Source organism: Pristis pectinata, chromosome 4 (genome assembly GCF_009764475.1).
Source record: "Pristis pectinata isolate sPriPec2 chromosome 4, sPriPec2.1.pri, whole genome shotgun sequence".
Lineage (NCBI taxonomy): Eukaryota > Metazoa > Chordata > Chondrichthyes > Rhinopristiformes > Pristidae > Pristis > Pristis pectinata.
Window position 1 is genome coordinate 6,657,198 of NC_067408.1, and position 22,677 is coordinate 6,679,874.

Consider the following 22,677-nt stretch of genomic DNA (forward strand, 5'->3'; position numbering starts at 1 on the left):
GTAAAATCAACTGATAATTCCTCCTTGAATCCACAGAGATAATTTTGTTTTGTAGACCCACAATCAGGAGGTTATGATGATTGGAAATTCAAGAAAGAATAATGTACGTGTGTCATATCTAGAATGGGTTCCTTCAGTCCAATATGTTCCTTATATTCATCTTTTCCCATCATGAAAAGTTTCTTCATACTTGGCCTTTTAAATATTAATTCGTACGTAGACTCCAAAAACTCAGATCGGCAAAACAGTAACGGAAAAGAAATATCCACAGGCTGAAATAAATTACAATTGTACAACAATAAATACAACAATTCTGCGCAACTTTAAGTACTTCTAGCTTTAAGAAACGAGCAGAATCCTGATTGGTCGAACATCAATGAGTTTCTCCACCAATCAGGAGCTGAGCTGTGATTAGTGATCTGAACAGCCCCCTTCCGGACACAGCAACCATCACGTCAGATCAGACACAGTGAAAACTGGATAGCCAGCAGCTCCGTGGGATTTTTGCAGGAATGCTCTCGCAACTGTAGGGAAAATACGAGCAGATGAATGAAATATTTCGAGATTCGCAAAAGGTACGAGTATTTTCTGTATCGCTTTTGTTCTAGTTAACGTCGACTGGCTGTTAAAAGAACAGTGAAGAAAACAGTCAGAGCCTGAAACCATTGGAATGACTTCTACTGGAAATGAAATATAAAATATATTGGTTGCTAAAATGCCAATTGTTGTGCTGTCTGTTCTCGTTGTGGGGTACTGTGTCTGGGCAGATTCGTTATTCTGTTCCTGAAGAACTGCCACTAGGAGCCTTTGTTGGGAAAATCGCAGCCGATTTAGGTTTGGATGTAAATCAGCTGTCGGCTCGCAGTTTGCGGATAGGGCCCAGTCCTGGGAAGCAGTATTTGGAAGTAAATTTGGAGAATGGGATTTTATTTGTGAAGGAAATAATTGACAGAGAACAGCTTTGTGGATCGAACCTCGATTGCCGCTTATCGTTCGATATTTTGCTTGAAAACCCGCTGAGTCTGTACCAGGTGCAAGTCGAGATTCTCGATGTAAATGACAATACCCCCTTTTTCCCAAAAAGCCAGTTTCGCCTTGAAATCCTAGAGTTTGCAGTACCGGGAATGCGATTTCCTCTTGAACCCGCACACGATCCGGACATTGGCACTAACGCCTTGCAAACCTACCAGCTACAAGAAAACGAATATTTTGCTCTGGAAATACAAATGCGCAGTGGGAAGGGGAGAAGGCCAGTACTGACGTTACAAAAGCCTTTGGACAGAGAAGTGATATCAACCCACAATTTAACGTTAACAGCCAAGGATGGCGGTTTGCCTCCGAGATCGAGATCGGTTCAGGTCATAGTCATAGTGAAGGATGTAAACGACAACGCGCCTGTTTTCTCTCAGTCTGTTTACAGGGTCAGTATATTGGAGTCTGCACCGAAAAGAACCCTGATAATCACATTGAACGCCATTGACCTGGACGATGGCCCCAATGGAGAGATAACATATTCTTTCGGTAGCCATATTTCAGCTGCTTCTCGTGAACTCTTTCATCTGAACTCCAAAACAGGTGAAATCAGACTCAAAGGGAACTTGGACTATGAAAAAATCCGCGCTTTTGAGATTAACATACAAGCAATGGATAAGGGTTCTGGCGCTATCCCCGAGTACTGTGATGTGTTGGTTCAAGTTGTCGATGTGAATGATAACGCGCCAGAGGTGACTTTACGGTCTTCGTCAACTGCAGTTTCCGAGGACGCTCCACTTGGAACTGTAGTAGCTCTGTTCAGTGCAGAAGATAGAGATTCCGGACAAAATGGTCATGTGGAATGTCAACTTTCTAATCAACTACCCTTTAAGCTAGATTCATCTTTAAAAAACTATTACAGAATTCTTGTACAACATCTACTAGACCGCGAAAACAACCCCAAGTATGATATTACTATAATATGTACGGATGCGGGGGAGCCTCCCCTCACTTCCAAGAAAACCATCCGGGTAGAAGTTTCAGATATAAATGACAACCCCCCAAAGTTTTCTTGCTCGCTATATACAGCAAATGTTATGGAAAACACCATTATTGGGGCTTCCATATTTTCAGTGACGGCCTTCGATCCAGATGTTGGAGAAAATGCGCAAATTAACTTTTCTATCCTGGAGTCTCAGGTTCAGAATTCCTCAATAGCCTCGTTCGTCTCAATTAATTCGGCGAGTGGTGTCATCTATGCTGAGAGAAATTTTGACTATGAGCAATTGAAATCCTTTCAGATTCAAATTCAAGTCTGGGATTCTGGGGCACCAGCACTCAGCAGTAATGCCTCAGTGAATGTTGTTATCCTTGATCAGAATGATAATGCCCCAGTGATTACACATCCTCTACCCGAATATGGGTCAACAGCAACTGAAACACTATCCAGGTTCACAGAACCAGGGTCCTTGCTTGTAAAGGTATCGGCCACTGATGCCGATTCTGGTCAGAATGCTCGACTCACTTATCAGATTTTTCAGGCCACCCATCATAATCTTTTTACTATTTCCGCAGACACTGGCGAAATCTGGACTATTCGTCGAATTTTGCGCAAGGATGCCTCTAATCAGAGGCTAGTGGTTGTGGTAAAAGATAATGGAATTCCATCACTCGCTGCCACTGTGACAATTGTATTGTCTGTGGTTGGGACTGATAGTGAAACCTTCTCCAGCGTTAGCAGTTCGCCTTCAGATCCGAGGATCACTCATGAACTGAGCCTTTCCTTGGTTATAGCCTTGGGAATAACATCTAGCATTTTTCTCATAATTTTAATCATCCTCGCCGTTAAAATTCACAGAAACAGAAATGGTATGGTGTACCAGCATCATTCCTTGGATATTTGTTCTTGCCTTGACTCAAGAAATTCTTTGAATGGAATTCAGAAGGCCAGTAAAAGCCTTCAGATACCACCAAACTATGTTGAAGTGTTTGGGGGCGACCCTCTCTCCCAAAGATTCCGTTACGAGTCATGTTCGACATTGCAGTCTACCAGGAGAGATTTCATCGTGCCCAGCAGGTGTAGAACTTCTGCGGACAAGAATTTTGTGCTGAACGAACCTATCGGGAAAGAAAATACTGAAATGGTGAATTCTGAAAAATACAGTATGCCCGAGGTGAGGAGGTATTAAACAGAGAAGAAAATCTTCATTAGTTTTATTTGGAAACACAAGTATTTTGTGTGCGATTAATCTATCAAGTTATATGATACAGGGGTTTTAGTTTCTGTGTCCATTCTATTTCCAAACTATTGTTCGGTTGTTTTATGGGACAGTGGCTATACAATTATATTGTATCTTGAAACAAGAATGTTCTTGATGTCTCTGAGCTCTTTAGAGGCATTTTAATCCTGTTTACTAATACTTCTCAGTTGTAGATCAGTTGATAACAGTCCTCCCAGGTGGAAAACTATTCTCCTGTTCTTCGTCAAATCTAGTGCAGTGTATTCCGTGCTCACGATGTTGTCTCCTTTAAATTAACAGATATAAATGTAGATTGAGTGACCACTTTGAAGAATACTCCCAGTTAATCTGCCAGTGTGACCCTTAGTTTCCTTCACTATTCTTCACTGGCACCTTCACTATTGCAAAGAAGCTTAACATTACTCGAGCAACAAAACCATCTATTTCGTCTCTGCAGGTTTTAGCCCTCATTATTCAATATGCTGTTTAACAATTTAAACCCTTTCCCATTATTTATTTTGTATTAAAGCAGGCCGTACAATAGCATCTGCAAACATAACTCATGTTTTCTCTCTCAATAGATACTCCCTGATCTGCTGCGTATATCCAACAATCTCTTTTGTTTCAGATTTCCAGAGACTGGTGTCTGCTGTACTTCACAGTTCCTTCATTTTTTCTTCTTGCCAATTGACCTCATTTTTCTTGCAATATTCAAGGTTATCCAGACGTAACTTCGGCACTGCGAGTCTTTATGACATATGGACAACTTTACTTTGCTATCACAGAGATGTCCTTTAGTCTCACCATCTCCCACCCGATTTACACACCAAAATTCATGCACATAAACATGTTTTGTCCTCTCACTTTTCAACAACATAGTGCATTGACCCAAAACATTAACACTGTTCACTTCTCCGCACACGTTGACTTGTCTGTTGAGCATTTTCAAAGTTTCTTTATTATTGATTTAAAATTTAATCTAGAGATGTACACAAAAGTCTAAGCAATTGGTGCGGAAGCGATACGATTCGAGGTAACGACTTTTACATGAGTTCGTGCTTCTACACACCATTTCTTCTCTGAGGCAGGCATGATAACACCTTTACACTCTTTCGAGAAAAGGCAGCTCGGTGATCCATGGTAAATGATTTTAAAAAATCGGGTTTTCTGGTCATTATCATGTTGTTTGGGGGATTGGCTGTGCCCAAGCTGGCTGCTTTATTTCCTAAACTACGACAATGATAACACCTCAAAATATTGTTTGCAGAAGGCATTGGGATGTCCTTTATAAAACTTTTAATGATAGGAACTGACAGGAAATGATAGTCCTTATAGGAACGTCAAAATACAAGGGCCCTTTAACTGGATTTTTTCAATGCTCAAATATTATGGTCGTGCACGAATTCAACGTTTACGTAACCATGCGAGAAACTATACGCATACAATTAACCATGTAAGTAGAGAGCGCTTGCCGTTAGCCTGATTCAGTAACGGTCTAAACAATTTAACCGGTTTGCATGCCACGATTTGATACTTGAATATCCGATACCTTCTTACTGTCATGCCATCAGAAATTTTTCTTCGTAACCCGCGTTTGGAAATAGATTGCTAAGGCAATACTTTTCTTTTATCCCAAATACAATTGCCCATGAGAACCCCGTGATTGTGAATGATTTGCTGACCTACCATAATCTTTATGGTAAGGCTGCTCAGATTCTTATTTATTGGAGTGGGTCCCAGAGTTTTGGCTCGGTGATTATGAAGGGGCAGCGGTATATTTTCAAGCCAGGAAAATGTGGCGTGGATTATCGTCCTGCAGGTTCATTGCTTCTCTTGAAAGTGCAAGAAAGTGATAGGAGTATTGAACATACTCTTGAAAAGTTGCATATGGGTGTACATTCTCGGGTGGACTGGACGATCATCTAAGAAATATTATGCACCGCGAATTAAGTTGGAAGTTTCGTCCAGAATCCGGTTGAGTCTTCCGAATGTGTTTGGAGTTTTAGATCCAGCACTAATGAGAGTATTCAAACGAAATTCTGATTTTCTCGTTTCCTTGCATCTGTGGCGAAAAATTATTGGAGAAGATTCTTATGGTCAGGATTTACTCGCATTCGAAAAAGTATCGACATTAGGGATAGTCAGCGTGATATTGTGCGGGGGAGGTCCTACCTCATAAATTTGATTGGGTTTTGTGAGGAGATAATGAAGATGGTTGAAGAGGGTAGGCGGTAGATGTTATCTAAATGGACTTTAGTAAAGCATTTGTCAAAAACTCTCATGGTAGGCCCAGAAGAATAATTTCCACGGGATTCAAGGTGAGTTGGGAAAAATGGATCGAAAATTGGCTAGGTTGTGGAAGGCAGAGGGTAGAAGTAGTAGATTGGTGTTTTTTCCCACTTGAAGTCTGTGACTAGCGGAGCTTTGCAAGACCCAGTTCTGGGGCTTCCGTCATCTGGATGAAAAGGTAATTGGCCTGATACTTAAGTTTCTAGATCACTCGAAAATTGATGGAGATGTGGAGAGTGAAGCAGTTTGTTAAAGGATGCAACAAGATATTGATCATTTGGAAAATTGTGCAGAGAAATGGAAGGTGAGGTTAATCCGGTACAAGTGTGACAGTTCGCATTTTAGGTGGTCAAATGTAAAATGAAAGTATACAGTAAATAGCAGGACCCTTAGCAGCATTGATGTATAGAGGGATCTTGGGGGTGAGTCCATAGCTCCCTGAATGTAGAAACACAGAAGTATATGGTGATAAAGAAGGCCTATGACATGCTTGCCTCTTTGGTTGGTTGCATCAATAAGAATAAAAATTGGGAAACCATGGTGCCATATATAAAATTTTGATTTAGCCAAATTTGGAGAACTGTGTGGAGTTCTGCTCACCACATTATGGAAATGATGAGGAGCTTTTGGACAGAGTGCAGCAGACGTTTACCAGAATGTTACCAGATTAAAGTGAATGACTTACAAGAGAGAGACTTGACAAACTTGGATTGTTTTCTCTGGCGCATCGAAGGCTGAGGGAAAACCAGACAGAAATATATAAAATTAAGAGAGGCATAAATAGGGTAGATTGTCAGAGTGTTGCTCCCAAGGTGGAAATATCAAAGACCAGAGGGCATTGGATTAAGGTGGGATGGGTAAAGTTTAAATAAGATTTTCGTGGCAAGTTTTATTTTACACAGAGAGTGGAAGGTGCTTGGAACTCAAATCTGGTGGAGGTAGTAGGACAAGATACTATTGCAATGTTTAAGGGGCATTGAGACAGATACATGAACAGGTAGGGAATATGAGGATATGGGCCATAGGCAGACGGATGGGATTGTTCGATTTGCACCATGGACGGCACAGACATGATTGCTGTACATTTCTGTGTTCATTCCATGTTTAAGAGTCTACAGAAAATCTGCAAAACTCAAGGAAACACAGCCTCTGATTTCATGTCACAGCCAAAGTATTTATAATAGTGAGTTTTTGTTTGTACTAAATGGTGATACTTAATGTCACATAGGATTCATAATGCTGCCAGGTCCAGTTTTACTCCTTGGATGGAGAGATTTGGGAGACATTTTTGCAGCAGTGTCAATGAATTGTTCCAATGTATTCTGTGGTGGACTAATGCTTTTCGGGTATTTTATGCCCAGCCCAACTTGCTGAGAGCTTTGTGCTGAATATTGCTGAGATATGTGAGTGTTTCCAGAGTTCAGAATGCAGACAACTGGAGAATGTTCTGGAAAAATGCTTATTTACTCCCTCTAGCAGGCAAAAAGACGACAGGAAACCCACCGAAATCTAACGTTCGGTTTCATGTCATAAACATAGCATTTATGTACAAAGTTACTGTTCAGTTGTTTCTGTTAAAAGGTAAAATGTTAATAGGGTGAGAATTCAATGATGGCAATGTATTTTAATTCTTGCTGTTGATGGAGATGGCTACTGCACAACATTTGCGTAATAGATGAATGTTAAATCACTGCATAGTCAAAACCTGAATATTGTCTTGGACTTAGTATACGTGGTCGCAGACTGCTTCATTATGTAGGGAATACTGAATGCAAATCAGGATGGTATGTTCAAAAGCAAATCTCCAACTCATAATAACGATCTAGCGTATGAGATGGACCTAGCACTGTTCCGAAGCTTTATTGCAGTGATGACGTCTTGGTTTGAGGGTTATACATCTTTAACGATGAATAGTGTCTTTCCTTGTGAACAATTGTTCTGTGAAGTGAATGTCACAGGTCAGAGCAGTATTTTACTTATCCCTAATTTTGAAGTGATTACTGGGGAGAAATCCTTACAACCATGGCAGCGCTGCATGTGATTTTTCTCACTAACATCGTCAGGAAAGCAATTCCAGGATTTCGATGCAGTGATGATGATAAAATGGTAGTTTATTTAGATGTCCTGTTGCACGTTAATTGGAGGGGAACCAGTTATGCAGTGTTGCTCCCAATAAACGAAATGTTTAAAATTAAACTTTTGTATAAGCTGCACTTCTAATAAGTGGAGAGTTTTACTTCTGATTCTCTTGGTGCTCTTTGATGCCATGCACTGTCAAGAGCAATCACTCGCACTGTTATTTTTGGATAAACAACTGCCGTGTTGCTGGAGCTGTGTGTCCTGATGGAACCAACTGTGTATACGTGTATTTGGTCTCCTGGTGGCATTGTCGACAATAGGTTCTAATCCCATATTGATGATTGAGAGAACACTGGTGCGGGAATAGTTGATTTGGATTTCCCGCTTTCTATGGACATTGTGTTTCTGTGCAATTGTAGATAGTATCATGTAAAGACTGATAGCGTACAGCACAGGAACGGGCCAGTCGGTCCACAATGTCGTGCCGAACCAATTACATTAGTAATAAAATGCCCAACTAAACTAATCTCTTCTGCCAACACAATGTCTATATCCTACCATTTCCCTCACATTCATGTGCCTGTATAAGAGCTGGTTTAATGCTTCTGTCGTATTTGCCTCTACCACCACCCTAGGCAGCGCATTCCAGGCACCCACCACTCTTTGTAAAAAAAAAACTTGCCCTGCACATCTCCTTTGAATTTACCCCATATCACCTTAAAAGCATGTCCTCTGTTATTGGACACTACAAACCTGGGAAATATACTGGCTGTCTACTCTATCTATGCCTCTAATAATCTTATAAACCTCTATCAGATCTCGCCTCAGCCTCCGCTGCTCCTGAGAGAACAACCCAAGTTTGTCTAACCTCCCCTCATAGTACATGCCCTCTAATCCAGGCAGCATCTTGGTAAACCTCTTCAGTGCCCTCTCCAAAGCCTCGACATCCTTCCTATAATGGGACGACCAGAACTGAATGAAATACTCCAGATGCGGCCTCACTAAAGTTTTTTTTAAGCTGCAGCATAACTTCCTGACTCTTGAACTCAATGTTCGACTAATGAATGCAAGCATGCCATGTGCCTTCTTTACCACCCTATCAACCTGTGTATTCACTTTCAGGGAGCTATGAACTTGGACCCCAAGATCCCTCTGCTCACCAAAATTGTTAAGGATCTTGCCGTTAACAGTGCGCTGTCTCTTTACATTTGATCTCCCAGGGTGCAACACTTCACATTTCGCCTGGTTGAACTCCTGCCAGTTCTCTATCCACATCTGCAACTGATCTATATCCCGCTGTATCCTTTGCCAGTCTTCTACGCTATCCACAACATCACCAATTTTCGTATCATCCACAAATTCATTAACCCACCCATGTGCATTTTCATCCAGGTCATTTACATTTATCACAAACAGCAGAGGCCCAAGTACGGATCCCTGAGGAACACCACTAGTCACAGAACTCCAGCTGGAATAAGTCCCATTGACCACTACCCTCCGTCTTCCACGGGCGCCAGTTCTGAATCCAAACGGCCAATTCACCGTGGATACCATGCATCTTAATCTTCTGAGTGAGCCTCCTATGAGGGGCCTTGTCAAACGCCTTACTAAAATCTATGTAAACAATATCCACAGTTCTACCTTTATCAACCACCTCGTCACCTCGTCAAAAAACTCAATCAAGTTAGTAAGGCACGACTTGCCCTGCACAAAGCCATGCTGACTGACCCTGATTAGGCTATGATTTTCCAAAAGCTCTTAAATCCTATCGCTAAGATACCATTCCAGTAGCTTCCCTACCACTGACGTGAGACTAACCGGTCTATAGTTACCAGGATTGTTGTAACTCTACTGGTGCTTCTTGTGCGGAAGTCTTGGTACTGCAGACTTCTTCAGAATCACAGATTGAATGAAATGAGACATAATGCCTTTTGTGTATAAATGATGTTACTTACAACAGCAGAAGTATTAAGATTTCCAAAGAAAGTTTTAGAAATAATATAAACATGGCTTTGTGGGATTCACTGATAAACGGTAGTGGACCGGAAAAGAACAGTGGGATTAAGCATATCCTGGATTTTCAGCACGTTTTCAAAAGCATAAGGTTCAATCTTACTGGTATATTCAGAACGTTGTCAATTCCCAATGCTGCTGGATTCCACGTGGACTCCAACCCCAGAGCTATATCTTGCTGAAACGCACAGAAATTTACCCCGGTGAATAGCCATTTCGTTCTTGTGTCACGTCAGATGTGATACATGATCTGTGCTACCACACATTTTATTGTAGACTATACTCTGATCGGCATAAACCAATGTTAAGGGTTTGTTTACCTTTAATGTTCTTAATTAATTCTGTGTTTCAGATATTTGCGTTGTTATGCTTTAATAAAAGAAAAATATTTAATGCCATAAATTATTTGATTAGCATTAATGCGTTTATATGATTCTCACTGGTAGAAATATTGAACCCCTACAGCATTCAGAGACCATCCCAAAAACAATTCAAGTGGAATCCGCGTAGACAAAGCAAAAGATCAATCTACAGACATAGTGCTGGAATATGGACCCTAGTTGGTAATGCGCATGGCAGGGTGAGTTAGCATGATCCGATATAGGGCAACAAGCAAACTGCTGGCGAATTCAAGCACTTGGAAACATTTTCAAATTGGCCAAAATATTGGCCCGGCTGCATCCGTGGAGGGAAGAGAGTTGTTGAGTTTCGAGTCGAAATACTGCAACAGGACTAGTCGAATATTAAGACTGTAAATAAGGTAATGATAGAAATTATATTTTTTAAAGGAGAGAGTCACATTCGTTTTCGCTTTAGAAAAGACGATGGCGAATATTTGTGCATAAGCTCTTCAAATATTGAAAACTATGGATAGACTTTAATTAATGCACTATCTGAGGACACCAGGTGATGTAAAGTAACACTAATCACGATTCAGAATTGAAAAGAAATTTCTTCAATTATGATGAAAAACTGGTCACTTAAGCATGATGCAGACACCGGTTCTTTATTTTGGTAAAACAATTCAATATATTACTTTTGTTATAGCTGCTGCTGGGATGCAACAACAGTATTGCGAAAGTAGTAATTAATTGATGATCAGGATTTGAAAACTATGATGGAATAATGACACGGAGCATGAATGTAATTGGGCTGTTAACGTGCTGAGTTACGTTTTTTTCATTTGGTCGTGATATTCAACGCTATTTCTTTATATTTGACCTTTAAGATATGCACAACTGTTGTTCTTGAAATGTCGGTTCTAAAGCAAACATTTCGCAAAAATCTAAAAGATCCAAAAGGTGGAAATGAATTTCAATTGTGCAGCAAGAAATATAACCAGGTCTGCGCCAGATTGTGCACTTCTTGCTTTAAGAAATGAACTGCACTCTGATTGGTCAGATACGATTGTTACGTTGTCTACCAATCAGAAGCTGAGATGTGCCTGGTGATCTGCACAGCCCCCTTCAATACCCAGCCGCCATCGCGTAAGATCAGACGCCGTGAAAACTGGATAGCCCGCAGCTCCGGAGCATTTGTGCACGATTCATTTCGAATTGCAGCAGCATGAGCACATTGAATTGAAAACATTCCAGTAATTCGCAAGAAGGTATACATATTTTCTGCGCGTATCTGTCCCATTTGAGTTAAATCGCTGTTAAAAGGCATTGTCTCGGGTTGAAACGATTGGAATGATTTCTCCTGGAAATGAGATATAACATATATTGCCTGGTGAAATACCAACTGTTTTGCTGTTTGTTCTCCCGCTGGAATCTTGTTTCTGGGCAGATTCGATATTCTGTTCCTGAGGAATTGCAACTGGGCGCCTTTGTTGGGAATATCGCCATTGATTTGGGGTTAGATTTAAAGGAGCTGTCGGCTCGCAGCTTACGGGTGGCGCCCAGTCCGAGGAAACTGTATGTTGACGTAAATTTGGAGAATGGAATTTTATTTGTGAATGAAAGAATGGACAGGGAAAAACTTTGCGGGTCGTTCACCGAATGCGTTTTATCCTTCAACGTTGTGCTTGAAAATCCCCTCAGTCTGCACCAGGTGGAAGTGGAGATTCTCGATGTAAATGACAACGCTCCCACTTTCTCCAAAAGCCAGATCCGCCTGGAAATCTCCGAAATTATTGTACCGGGAGCGCGGTTCCCCCTCGAAGCCGCAAACGACCCGGACATTGGAACTAACACTTTGCAGACATACCAGCTACATCCAAATGAATATTTCATTCTTGATGTACAAGAACGCAGTGGGATAGGAAAGTTGCCGGTGTTGGTGCTTCAGAGTCCTTTAGATCGAGAAACAGTAACAAGTCACGAGTTAACACTTTTAGCCGAAGACGGCGGAGTCCCTGTGAGATCGGGGAAGGTCTGGGTAATAATCGCAGTGAAGGATGCGAACGACAACTCTCCTGTTTTCTCGCAGTCGGTTTATAGGGTGAGTTTGTTGGAATCAGCTCCCTTCCGATCCTTGATCATTACATTAAACGCCACTGACTTGGACGATGGACCCAATGGAGACATAACGTACTCGATCAGTAGCCATAGTTCGAAAAATGTTCTTGAAATGTTTAGCATCGATTCCAAAACTGGTGAAATCAGACTGAAAGGGCACTTAGACTATGAACAAAGCAAATTGTTTGAGATTAATATACAAGCGGTCGATAATGGTCCTGACGCAATGCCCCAGCACTGTGATGTGCTGGTGAATGTTATGGATGTGAATGATAACTCTCCTGACTTAACGTCAACATCTACGTCAAGTACAGTGCCAGAAGATGTCTCAATTGGAACGGTAGTGGCACTGCTAAGCGTAGATGACAAAGATTCTGGACAAAATGGGCACGTACAATGTGAAATTTCAAATAAACTGCCATTTAGGCTGGATTTGTCTGTGGAAAACTTTTATAAACTACTTATACAGCAACCGCTGGATCGCGAAACTACCTCCAGGTATGATATCACCATAACATGCACGGATGCAGGGTACCCCAGTCTTACATCAACGGAAATGATTCGTATAGATGTTACAGATGTAAATGACAACGCACCAAGGTTTATGCAGGCGGTACACACGGTGCACGTCATGGAGAACAACGTTATTGGGGCTTCCATATACTCCTTGACTGCTTTTGACCCAGATAAAGGACAAAACGCCCGAATGAACTTTTCCATCCTGCCATCTCAGGTTCAGGACTCTTCCATTGCCTCTTATATCTCCATCAACTCACAGAGCGGTGTCATATTTGCGCAGAAATCTTTTGACTACGAGAAACTGAAAGATTTTAAAATTCACGTTCGGGTGCAGGATTCTGGACTCCCACCTCTCACCAGTAACGCTTCTGTAGCTATTGTTATCCTTGATCAGAACGATAATGCCCCAGTGATCGTGAATCCTTTGCCCCAATATGGATCAACAGCAATGGAGACAATATCCAGGTTTGCAGAACCTGGATACCTGGTTTTCAAGGTATCGGCTATTGACGCCGACGCTGGTCAAAATGCCCGTCTGACTTATCACATTTTTCAGGCTACTCATCGCGATCTCTTCACTATTTCAGCTGACACGGGGGAAATTTGGACTATCCGTGGCATTGAGAGCAAGGATGCCTCCAAACAAAGGCTGGTGATTATGGTAACAGATAATGGATCGCCATCTCTCTCTGCAACCGTGACCATAGAATTATCTGTGAAGAGGAGTGAAACGATCTCCAGTACCACCAGTTTATTTAAAAATGATGATTTCACTCCCTATCGGAACTTTTCCTTAGTCATAGCCTTAGGGATAACGTCTATCATTTTCCTCGTGATTTTAATTATCCTTGCTGTTAAGGTTCATAAAAGCAGAAATGGTGTGGGATGCCAATACAGTTCTCAGAATACTTGTTGCTGTTTGGAATCAAGAAATTCTCTGAATGGAATTCAAAAGGCCAGTCGAAGCCTTCAGATACCCCCGAACTATGTTGAGGTATTTGGGGGTGATCCACTTTCCCAGAGTTTCCGTTACGAGTCCTGTTCAACATTGCAGTCCGTGAAGAGGGACTTCACGACCCCTCAAGCGTGTGGACTATCTACAGCAATGCATTATAACCCGAAGAAACCTGCTGGGAAAGAAAATCCAGGAATGATAAAGCCCGAGGTGTCCAATTACAGTGTAACTACTGAGGTGAGGTGCTTCTGAAACGAAAGTAAATCGTCATATATTCAATTTGGATAGGTATATAGATTTGGGGAACTCAGGCCATTGTAGTTTCTGTACTAGGATGAAGTGAATATTACACTTACAATTTCAGTGTGCATGCTGCTTCCAATCAGGGTGCCTAATTGCTTTATGGGTTTATGTTTCAAAGAATTTCATTACTTGCAATTGTATGTAACTCCAAGGCATTGCAACACTGACTTTACTGAGGGCCCTGGAAGCTGGCACGATTTTCTCGAGGTTTTCTAAGGTATTTACAATTTACGGAAAAGGCATATCACTTAAGCATGTTGCAGACATTATGAATACTTCCTTTGAAAGCAGTATAGGTAGCGTAAATCCCTTGGTTCCTTGCCAGTCATCATGTTTTCTGTGCAGTCTTCCCCATTCATTATTGCAAAGTGTTGATTTATTTGATCATCCCAGATAAATTAATTCTCTTTGTATTCCAAGAGCAAAGAAAAAATATGCAGATGCTGGAAAGCTGAAATATAACATGGAACGCAGGAACATGCTCAGCAGGACAGGCAGCATGCACGGAGGGAGAAACCAGAGTTAATGTTTCAGGCCGATTAACTTACACCAGAACTGGATGAAAAGTGATCAGTGTGAAATGCTAACACCGTTTCCCTCTCCACCAGCTCGTACGAAATGTTAACTGACTTCTATGTCCAATGCGTTCGCATTTACACCATCATTGGATGTGATCGACGCAGAGAAATTGACATCAGCATAATGCAATTCCAATGCAGATACTGTAGTATGATTGGTTATTAATCAGTCTTCGAACATTTCACCAAATTGGACAGAATTTTATCTTCTTATCTCATTATAGGAAGGATGTGGAAGCTATATCGAGGGTGCAGAGGAGATTTACCAGGATGTTTCCTGGATTAGAGAGCATGTCTTTTGAGGATAGGTTGAGTGAGCTAGGGCTTTTCTCTTTGGAGAGAAGGAGGATGAGAGGTGACTTGATAGAGGTGTACAAGATGATGAGGCATAGATCGAGTGGAAAGTCAGAGACTTTTTCCCAGGGCGACAATGACTAATTTTAAGGTGATTGGAGGAAGGTATAAGGGGGATGTCAGGGGCAAGTTTTTTACACAAAGAGTGGTGGGTGCGTGGAACGCACTGCCGGCAGAGGTTGTGGGAGCAGATACATTAGGGACATTTAAGAGACTCTTAGAAAGACAAATGAATGATAGAGAAATGGCGGGCTATGTGGGAGGGAAGGATTATATGGATCTTAGAGCAGAATAAAATGTCGGCAAAACATTGTGGACCGAAGGGCCTGTACTGTGCTGTAGTGTTCTATGTTGAAATTTATTTAATATCAGCATTTGCTCTTGAGAAGACATTAATGAAACAGAGCAACAGAATCTGATGGAATTGAATCCTAATAGCTTCAAGGTGATGCACTTTGAGAGGACGAGGGCAGGGCATAGACGGTAAATGGTAGTGCCCTAGGGAGTATTGTGGACCATAGGGACATTGGCATCATCGAATCATTATTCAAGGTGACAGCACATGTAGATAAGTGGTGAAGAATCATACGGGATACTCGGCTTCCTTTGCCAGGATATATGGTATAAGAGTATAAAGTTAAAGTAGAGCTTTGTACATCATTTGTTAGGCCACATATGGAGTACTGAATGCAATTCCGGTAAGCACACAATAGGAAGAACGCCATTTCAATGTCGAAGGTTCAGAGCAGATTCACCACGATGTTACCTGAAGTGGAGAGTTTCAGTAGCGATAAGAGACTGGAGAGTCTGAGCTTAGTTTCCTTGGAACGAAGGAGGTTGAGGGAGACGAGACTGAGAAATACAAAATTAAGCTGATCATAGACTGGCTAGATAGTAGGAAAGTTTTCCCCATAACAGACATGTCCAAGACATGTTGAAGTTGAAAGGGAATTTGAGAGAATTCTTTCAGCCAGAAGATTTTGGTCATTTGGAATGCGTTGCTTGCGTGGGTGGTGGAAATGGGTATCGATCAGCACTTAGCAAATATTTGGGTGAGTTCTTGAATTGCCAAAGCATAGAAGACAACGTGTAAATCGAATTAGTGTAGATGCATATTTGATGGTCGACGTGGACGTGATGGGCAACAAAGGGCCTGTATCTGTGCTCTGTGACTCGATGACCTTCTTGAGTCACCACAGTGAATGTGGTGACAGTACACTCATGCACGAATTCTGGGATCTTGCCAGTGAGTACATTGAGATGGTTATATGTTTCTCGTCAGAATGCTCTGGCTGGAAGGAATCTTTGCTAGCTCTATGATGTTATACTTCGTAGGAGATGCATGAATGTTATGCATCTGTTGTGATCCACCTGGGTTACATATTCTCTTGAAGCAGCTGGAGGGAGTTGCTGCAATGCATTCATTTGAGGGTAGAGTGAATATTTTAGATATATCTGATGAGTAAACAAACAGGAAGCTTTGTTCCGATAGTATAATACTTTTTAAATGTTGTTGATGTTACACGCTTATGCAAGTTAATATTCTTCAACTTCATTCACAATATGGACCAGTACTTTGCAGGTGGTGAAAAAGTTATGTGAAATCATGAAGTGAGACTGCCATTGCTACGTATCAGTCTATCGTTTTACGTATATTTGTCTAGCTGACTTGGTTAAATTCCTGATCAGTAATGAAACTCATGATGTTACTGGATGTAATATGACTGAATTCAAGAGAGCGTGGACATCCTTCTGCTTTAGCTGGTGGCCAATACCCAGTAGTTGCCATGATTGAATGCCATTTGTCATGGCATACTTGCAAAGCATTGGTCTGGAATTACTGCATGTGGACACTAATTGCTGCAGTGGAATTCTGAACATAAGTTAATAGTCCGTGATCATTAGCAGTTATCCACATTTACAAGGACTGGTGAAATTCCTGGAGATAAGTAGTCAGACCTCCCATCAAATCTGATATCACATGGATTTCAATAGAAATTTAGGATTGTGCATATAAAGCAGGGTTTATAATTATTTTGATTCAGTTCAATGTCACTTTTAGAATATTTTTATTCTTTTAGGATGCTTGCTAATGACTTTGTTGAAAGTTTCGATCTTTAAAAATCACTTTATTTAAAGTTGCTTTTAGAAGCTTCTATATTTCAAAGTCATCCAACAGCTATACAAAAACAAAACCTGGAAAATATGACAGATGGTAAATTTACCGCCCATCTCAACTTCAGGGGAGTCTCGTGAGCCGTGGTGTCTGAGTTACTTTAGATAAGCAGAAAAATATTTCGGTATCTAGACCTAAACAGAGGAGCACTGAGACCATGAATGCCAAGTTCAGATGGCAGCACTGGATCAGCAAGATTCGGTCTGTTTGCATTTTTTCAGAACCTGTTCACTTACCACACTTACTGTCATTTGCTTCTAAATAAAATAGTTAGTGCATGCCTTCCTTTCCAAAATAGACCATCTTGAACTTATTTGGAGCTGAAGTTCAAACAAGTATTCCCAAACACTTTCGTCAGTTCTCTGCATGAAGATGTTCACCGAAAATTACTTCATCAATACATAGGAGGATAATTCTTGTGCTGGTTAACATGCCTACGACTTCTGCGCCACCTGAATTCGCCAGATAAATTGGCTGCAGAACTAAACCATCTGTGAATCTTGACCAGTGACAAAAATGAATGCACGATGGTCGTAAGTTCACAGAATCTAGCAAACACGCAGCGATTTGGAATGATGTCATCGAATAAAACCACTGGTAACTGCTAAAGAAGTAAACGAGCATGTCTTTAATCGCGAATTGGTGACTTCAGTTTATATTATATAGTCGACGGAAATCACGTGGTCGCAATAAAGATTTGGGTGTTAATGAAAACTATAAATTTAGTGGTATTCCACTAATTAATGCTATGCATACGAACATTATTGTTTTCAACAAGTTCTTTAAAGTGGTACGTTTCTCTTCCCTCAGACGCCGGCAAACCAACTGAGTTCTTCTAGCATTTTCTGCCTTTCTATCAAGAGTTCCAACACTTCCTATTTCCACATTCGAGTTTGCTTATTTGGGTAATCACCCAGATACCTGTCCGTTCGAAAACTTGAACGACTCAATAAAATCAAGTGATAATTCCTTCTTGAATCCACAGAGATAATTTTGCTTCCTAGACTCGCAATCAAGAGCTAACGACTGAAAATGCAAGAAAGAACTACATACGTGTGTCATAAATGGAATGGCATCCTTCAGCCCAGCATGCTCATTGCAGTTATCTTTCCCCCTCATTGTTCATGAGTTTATTCAAACTTTGTCTTTAATATATTAATTCGTACATCAATTCCGAGAACTCGGATTGAAATAACAGTAACCAGAACAGAAAAGAAATATCCACAGGCTGAAAGAAATTTTAATTGTACAACTATAAACACAACAATTCCACATAACTTTAAGTACTTGTAGCTTTAAGAAACGAACAGAATCCTGATTGGTCGAATATCAATGAGCTTCTCCACCAATTGGGAGCTGAGATGCGATTAGTGATCCGAACAGCTCCCTTCACGACACAGCAACCATCACGTCAGATCAGACACAGTGAAAACGGGATATCCAGCAGCTCCGTGGCATTTTTGTAAGAATGATCTCGCAACTCAACGCAGAATGCGAGTATATAAATGAAATATTTCGAGATTCGCAAAAGGTACGAATATTTTCTGTATCGCTTTTGTTCTAGTTAACGCCGAGTCGCTGCTGAAAGAACAATGAAGAAAATAGTCAGGGCCTGAATCCATTGGAATGACTTCGACTGGCAATGAAATATAAAATATATTGGTTGCTAAAATGCCAATTGTTGTGCTGTCTGTTCTGCTCGTGGGGTATTGTGTCTGGGCAGATTCGTTATTCTGTTCCTGAAGAACTGCAACTGGGAGCCTTTGTTGGGAAAATCGCAGCCGATTTAGGTTTCGATGTCAAGCAGCTGAAGGCTCGCAGTTTGCGGATCGCGCCCAGTCCAAGGAAACAGTATTTCGACGTAAATTTGGAGAATGGGGTTTTATTTATGAAGGAAATAATCGACAGGGAACTGCTTTGTGGCTCGAACCTCGATTGCCGCTTATCGTTCGATGTTGTGCTTGAAAACCCCCTGAATTTGTACCGGGTTGAAGTGGAGATTCTCGATGTAAACGATAATGCTCCCAGTTTCCCAAAAAGCCAGTTTCGCCTTGAAATCTCGGAGTATGCAGCAGCGGGAATGCGATTTCCTCTTGAATCGGCACTGGATCCGGACATTGGCACTAACGCCTTGCAAACCTACCAGCTGCAGCCGAACGAATATTTTGCTCTGGATGTACAAATGCGCAGTGGGAAGGGCAAGTGGCCAGTATTGTTGCTACAGAAGCCTTTGGACAGAGAAATAATGTCAACACATAGTTTAACGTTAACAGCCAAGGACGGCGGTTTGCCTCCAAGATCGGGAACGGTTCAGATTATAGTCATAGTGAAGGATATAAACGACAATGCACCTGTTTTCTCTCAGTCTGTTTATAAAGTCAGTCTATTGGAATCTTCACCGAAAGGGACCCTGATTATCACATTGAACGCCACTGACCTGGATGATGGCCTCAATGGCGAGATAATATATTCTTTCCGTGGCCATATCTCTTCTAATGCCCGTAAACTTTTTGATCTGAACTCCAAAACTGGTGAAATAAGACTCAAAGGGAACTTGGACTATGAAGAAAGCAATGTCTTTGAGATCAACATACAGGCGATGGATAAGGGATCAGGCGCTATACCGGAGTACTGTGACGTATTGGTTGAAGTTGTCGATGTGAATGATAACGCACCGGAGATAACATTGGGGTCTTCGTCAACGACTGTTTCGGAAGACGATCCCTTAGGGACTGTAGTAGCTCTGTTCAATGCAGAAGACAGAGATTCCGGACAAAATGGTCATGTGGAATGTCAACTTTCTAATCAACTACCCTTTAAGCTAGATTCATCTTTAAAAAACTATTACAGAATTCTTGTACAACATCTACTAGACCGCGAAAACAACCCCAAGTATGATATTACTATAATATGTACGGATGCGGGGGAGACTCCCCTCACTTCCAAGAAAACCATCCGGGTAGAGGTTTCAGATATAAATGATAATGCACCAAGGTTTGCTCACCCGGTATACACGGCAAATGTTATGGAAAACAACGTTATTGGGGCTTCCATATTTTCCCTGACGGCCTTCGATCCAGATGTTGGAGAAAATGCCCGACTGAACTTTTCTATCCTGGGGTCTCAGGTTCAGAATACCTCGATAACCTCATATGTCTCAATTAATTCAGCTAATGGTGTCATATATGCTCGGAGAACATATGACTACGAGCAATTGAAAAACTTCCAGATGCAAGTTCAAGTGTGGGATTCTGGTGCACCAGCACTCTACAGTAATGCCTCAGTAAATGTTGTTATCCTTGATCAGAATGATAATGCCCCAGTGATTACACATCCTCTACCCGAATATGGGTCAACAGCAACAGAAACACTATCCAGGTTCACAGAACCAGGGTCCTTGCTTGTAAAGGTATCGGCCACTGACGCCGACTCTGGTCAAAATTCTCGACTCTCTTATCAGATTTTTCAGGCCACCCATCATAATCTTTTTACTATTTCCGCAGACACTGGCGAAATATGGACTATCCGTCGGATTTTGAGCAAGGATGCCTCTAATCAAAGGCTGGTGATTGTGGTAAAAGATAATGGAATTCCATCACTCTCTGCCACTGTGACAATTGTATTATTTGTGGTTGGGGCTGAGAGTGAAACGTTCTCCAGTGTCAGCAGTTCATCCTCAGATCCGAGATTCACTCCTGAACTGAGCCTTGCCTTGGTTATAGCCTTGGGAATAACATCTAGCGTTTTCCTCATAATTTTAGTCATCCTCGCCGTTAAAGTTCACAAAAGCAGGAATGGTATGGGATACCAGCATCATTCCTTAAGTACTTTTTGTTGCTTTGAAACAAGAAATTCTTTGAATGGAATTCAGAAGGCCAGCAAAAGCCTTCAGATACCACCAAACTATGTTGAGGTATTTGGGGGCGACCCTCTCTCCCAGCGTTTCCGCTACGAGTCATGTTCGACATTGCAGTCTACCAAGAGAGATTTCACCGACCCCAACAGGAGTAAGTCTTCTGCAGACAAAAATTTTGTGCTGAACGAATCTATCGTAAAAGGCGGTGTTGCAATGGCGAATTCTGAGAAGTACAGCGTTCCTGAGGTGAGGCGATTGTAAACAGAGAAGAAAACACTTGCAGGTTTGATTTGAAAGCACGAGTATTTTGGTGAACCACCAGTATATTAACGTAAACAGGATGAATGGTGCTTCTTAAAGGAAAATTCTGTTTTCTGTGCTACATGTTTCTAGACTTCGGTTTTGTCCAGTGGTGATTCTTTCAAGAATAATGATTAAATATAATTCATATATATCACCAAACAGCTTTTAATTAATATTCTGGAAATCGACATGGTTTTGTGGTATTTTTAATTCTTCCTTCTAATTCTCTTATCTCAAGGTCAATTGGTAACACATCAGTCTTTAAGACCCAAACAGTCTTTGCAGTCGAGGGGATAATTGGGTTGCAATCCTTCCAATCGAATTCATTGTGCTCTGTGCTCACAGTGTGGTTTCCTTTACCATGGGGAATACAAACGTATACTGAGTGCATAATTCTTCTCTCCAGTTCTTTCGGGTACCTCGAGCTTTCAATCTCTCTTCACTTTAATTCTGCATTCCACCCCCGTTCTTCATGGGCCCTTAAACTCTGAATGAAGCTTCGCGTAAAATCGAGGAAAAGCATTTCATCCGCCACCCAGGCACATCTCCGCCTTCGGATTTAATATGCAATTCAACAATTTCACAGAGCTACCCTTTTGTTTTTTGTAACAGAACCGACCAATGTTGATACGTGGAGATCCATTTGCAACGCACACTGGATTTTTCTCTCTACAGATGCTCTTCATCGACTTACTACTTCCAGCAGACTTTTGTTTCAGATTTCCGGCAACCGCTTTACTCTGTACTTTATCATTCCAACATTGCATTTGTAATACCCTCTAAATACCTTCATTTATAGGCTAAGTGGAGGCATATAAATTCCTCCATACGGCTCTTAGGCGGCAGTGAAAGCATTGATGTCACTAACACAATCAAGGCCTTTCTTTGTCCTATCACAGAGATGTCCTTTGCTTTGTGAACACACCACCCCACACCCCAACCAACGATAGCACCCAAACTATGTGCACCTGAAAATATGCTTGGTTTTCTCACTTTTCCATTGCAGACCAAAGGGCATTGAACCTAAAAATTTACAATTTTCCCCTCTCCATACATACAGCCTTCCATGTTGAGTATCCCCAAGATTTCCTGGTCGTTCTTTTAGATACAGTTTACGGGTTGAAAATGTGTTCTAGACACCTGTACAAAGCAACAAAAAAAACATGTTTTTATTGTGTCACTGCACGACTGAAAGAGTTATGTACAGTCCAGTATAGGGTCTTTTAGAGGCGGTAGTGTTTGGAGGAATGATTTCCTTGGGGTGGACGTAACATATTTCCGCTATTTCGGAGAAAACCAGAGGTGATATCCATGGTGAATATACTCAGCGGTTTTTTAAAACAAAAAAAAAGCATTTTATGTTGCCAGTATCACATTGCTGTTTGGAGAACTGGTTGTGCACATATTGCCAGCAATGATCAGTAATACAGAAGTTAGCTGTTGGTTGGAAAATGCACCGGGATGTCCTATAGGATCGTGAAAATGTAAAGCTCTTTCAACTGGAGCAGTATTGAATAACGTTGAGGTCGTCTGTATTCTTAGCGTTGAGACGTTAATGTCAAAATGCTCTGCGCATGCAGT

The 22,677-nt window shown here is 41.3% G+C and overlaps 1 protein-coding gene across 8 annotated transcripts in view; it reads left to right on the plus strand.

Annotated features, from left to right (window-relative positions):
- Positions 1-22,677, plus strand: part of LOC127569075 (protocadherin beta-15-like) — a 212,591-nt gene that overhangs the window by 65,075 nt on the left and 124,839 nt on the right. Inside the window, exon 1 of one of the 8 annotated variants that reach the window (XM_052013392.1) lies at positions 687-3,146. The exons of 5 other annotated variants lie outside the window; for them this stretch is intronic. In XM_052013392.1, the coding sequence (XP_051869352.1) occupies positions 687-3,146 (2,460 nt within the window). Of the gene's footprint in view, positions 1-686; positions 3,147-11,101; positions 13,764-18,579; positions 21,040-22,677 lie in introns of those variants that run through there. 2 more of the 8 variants (XM_052013391.1, XM_052013393.1) reach the window with 2 other exon arrangements.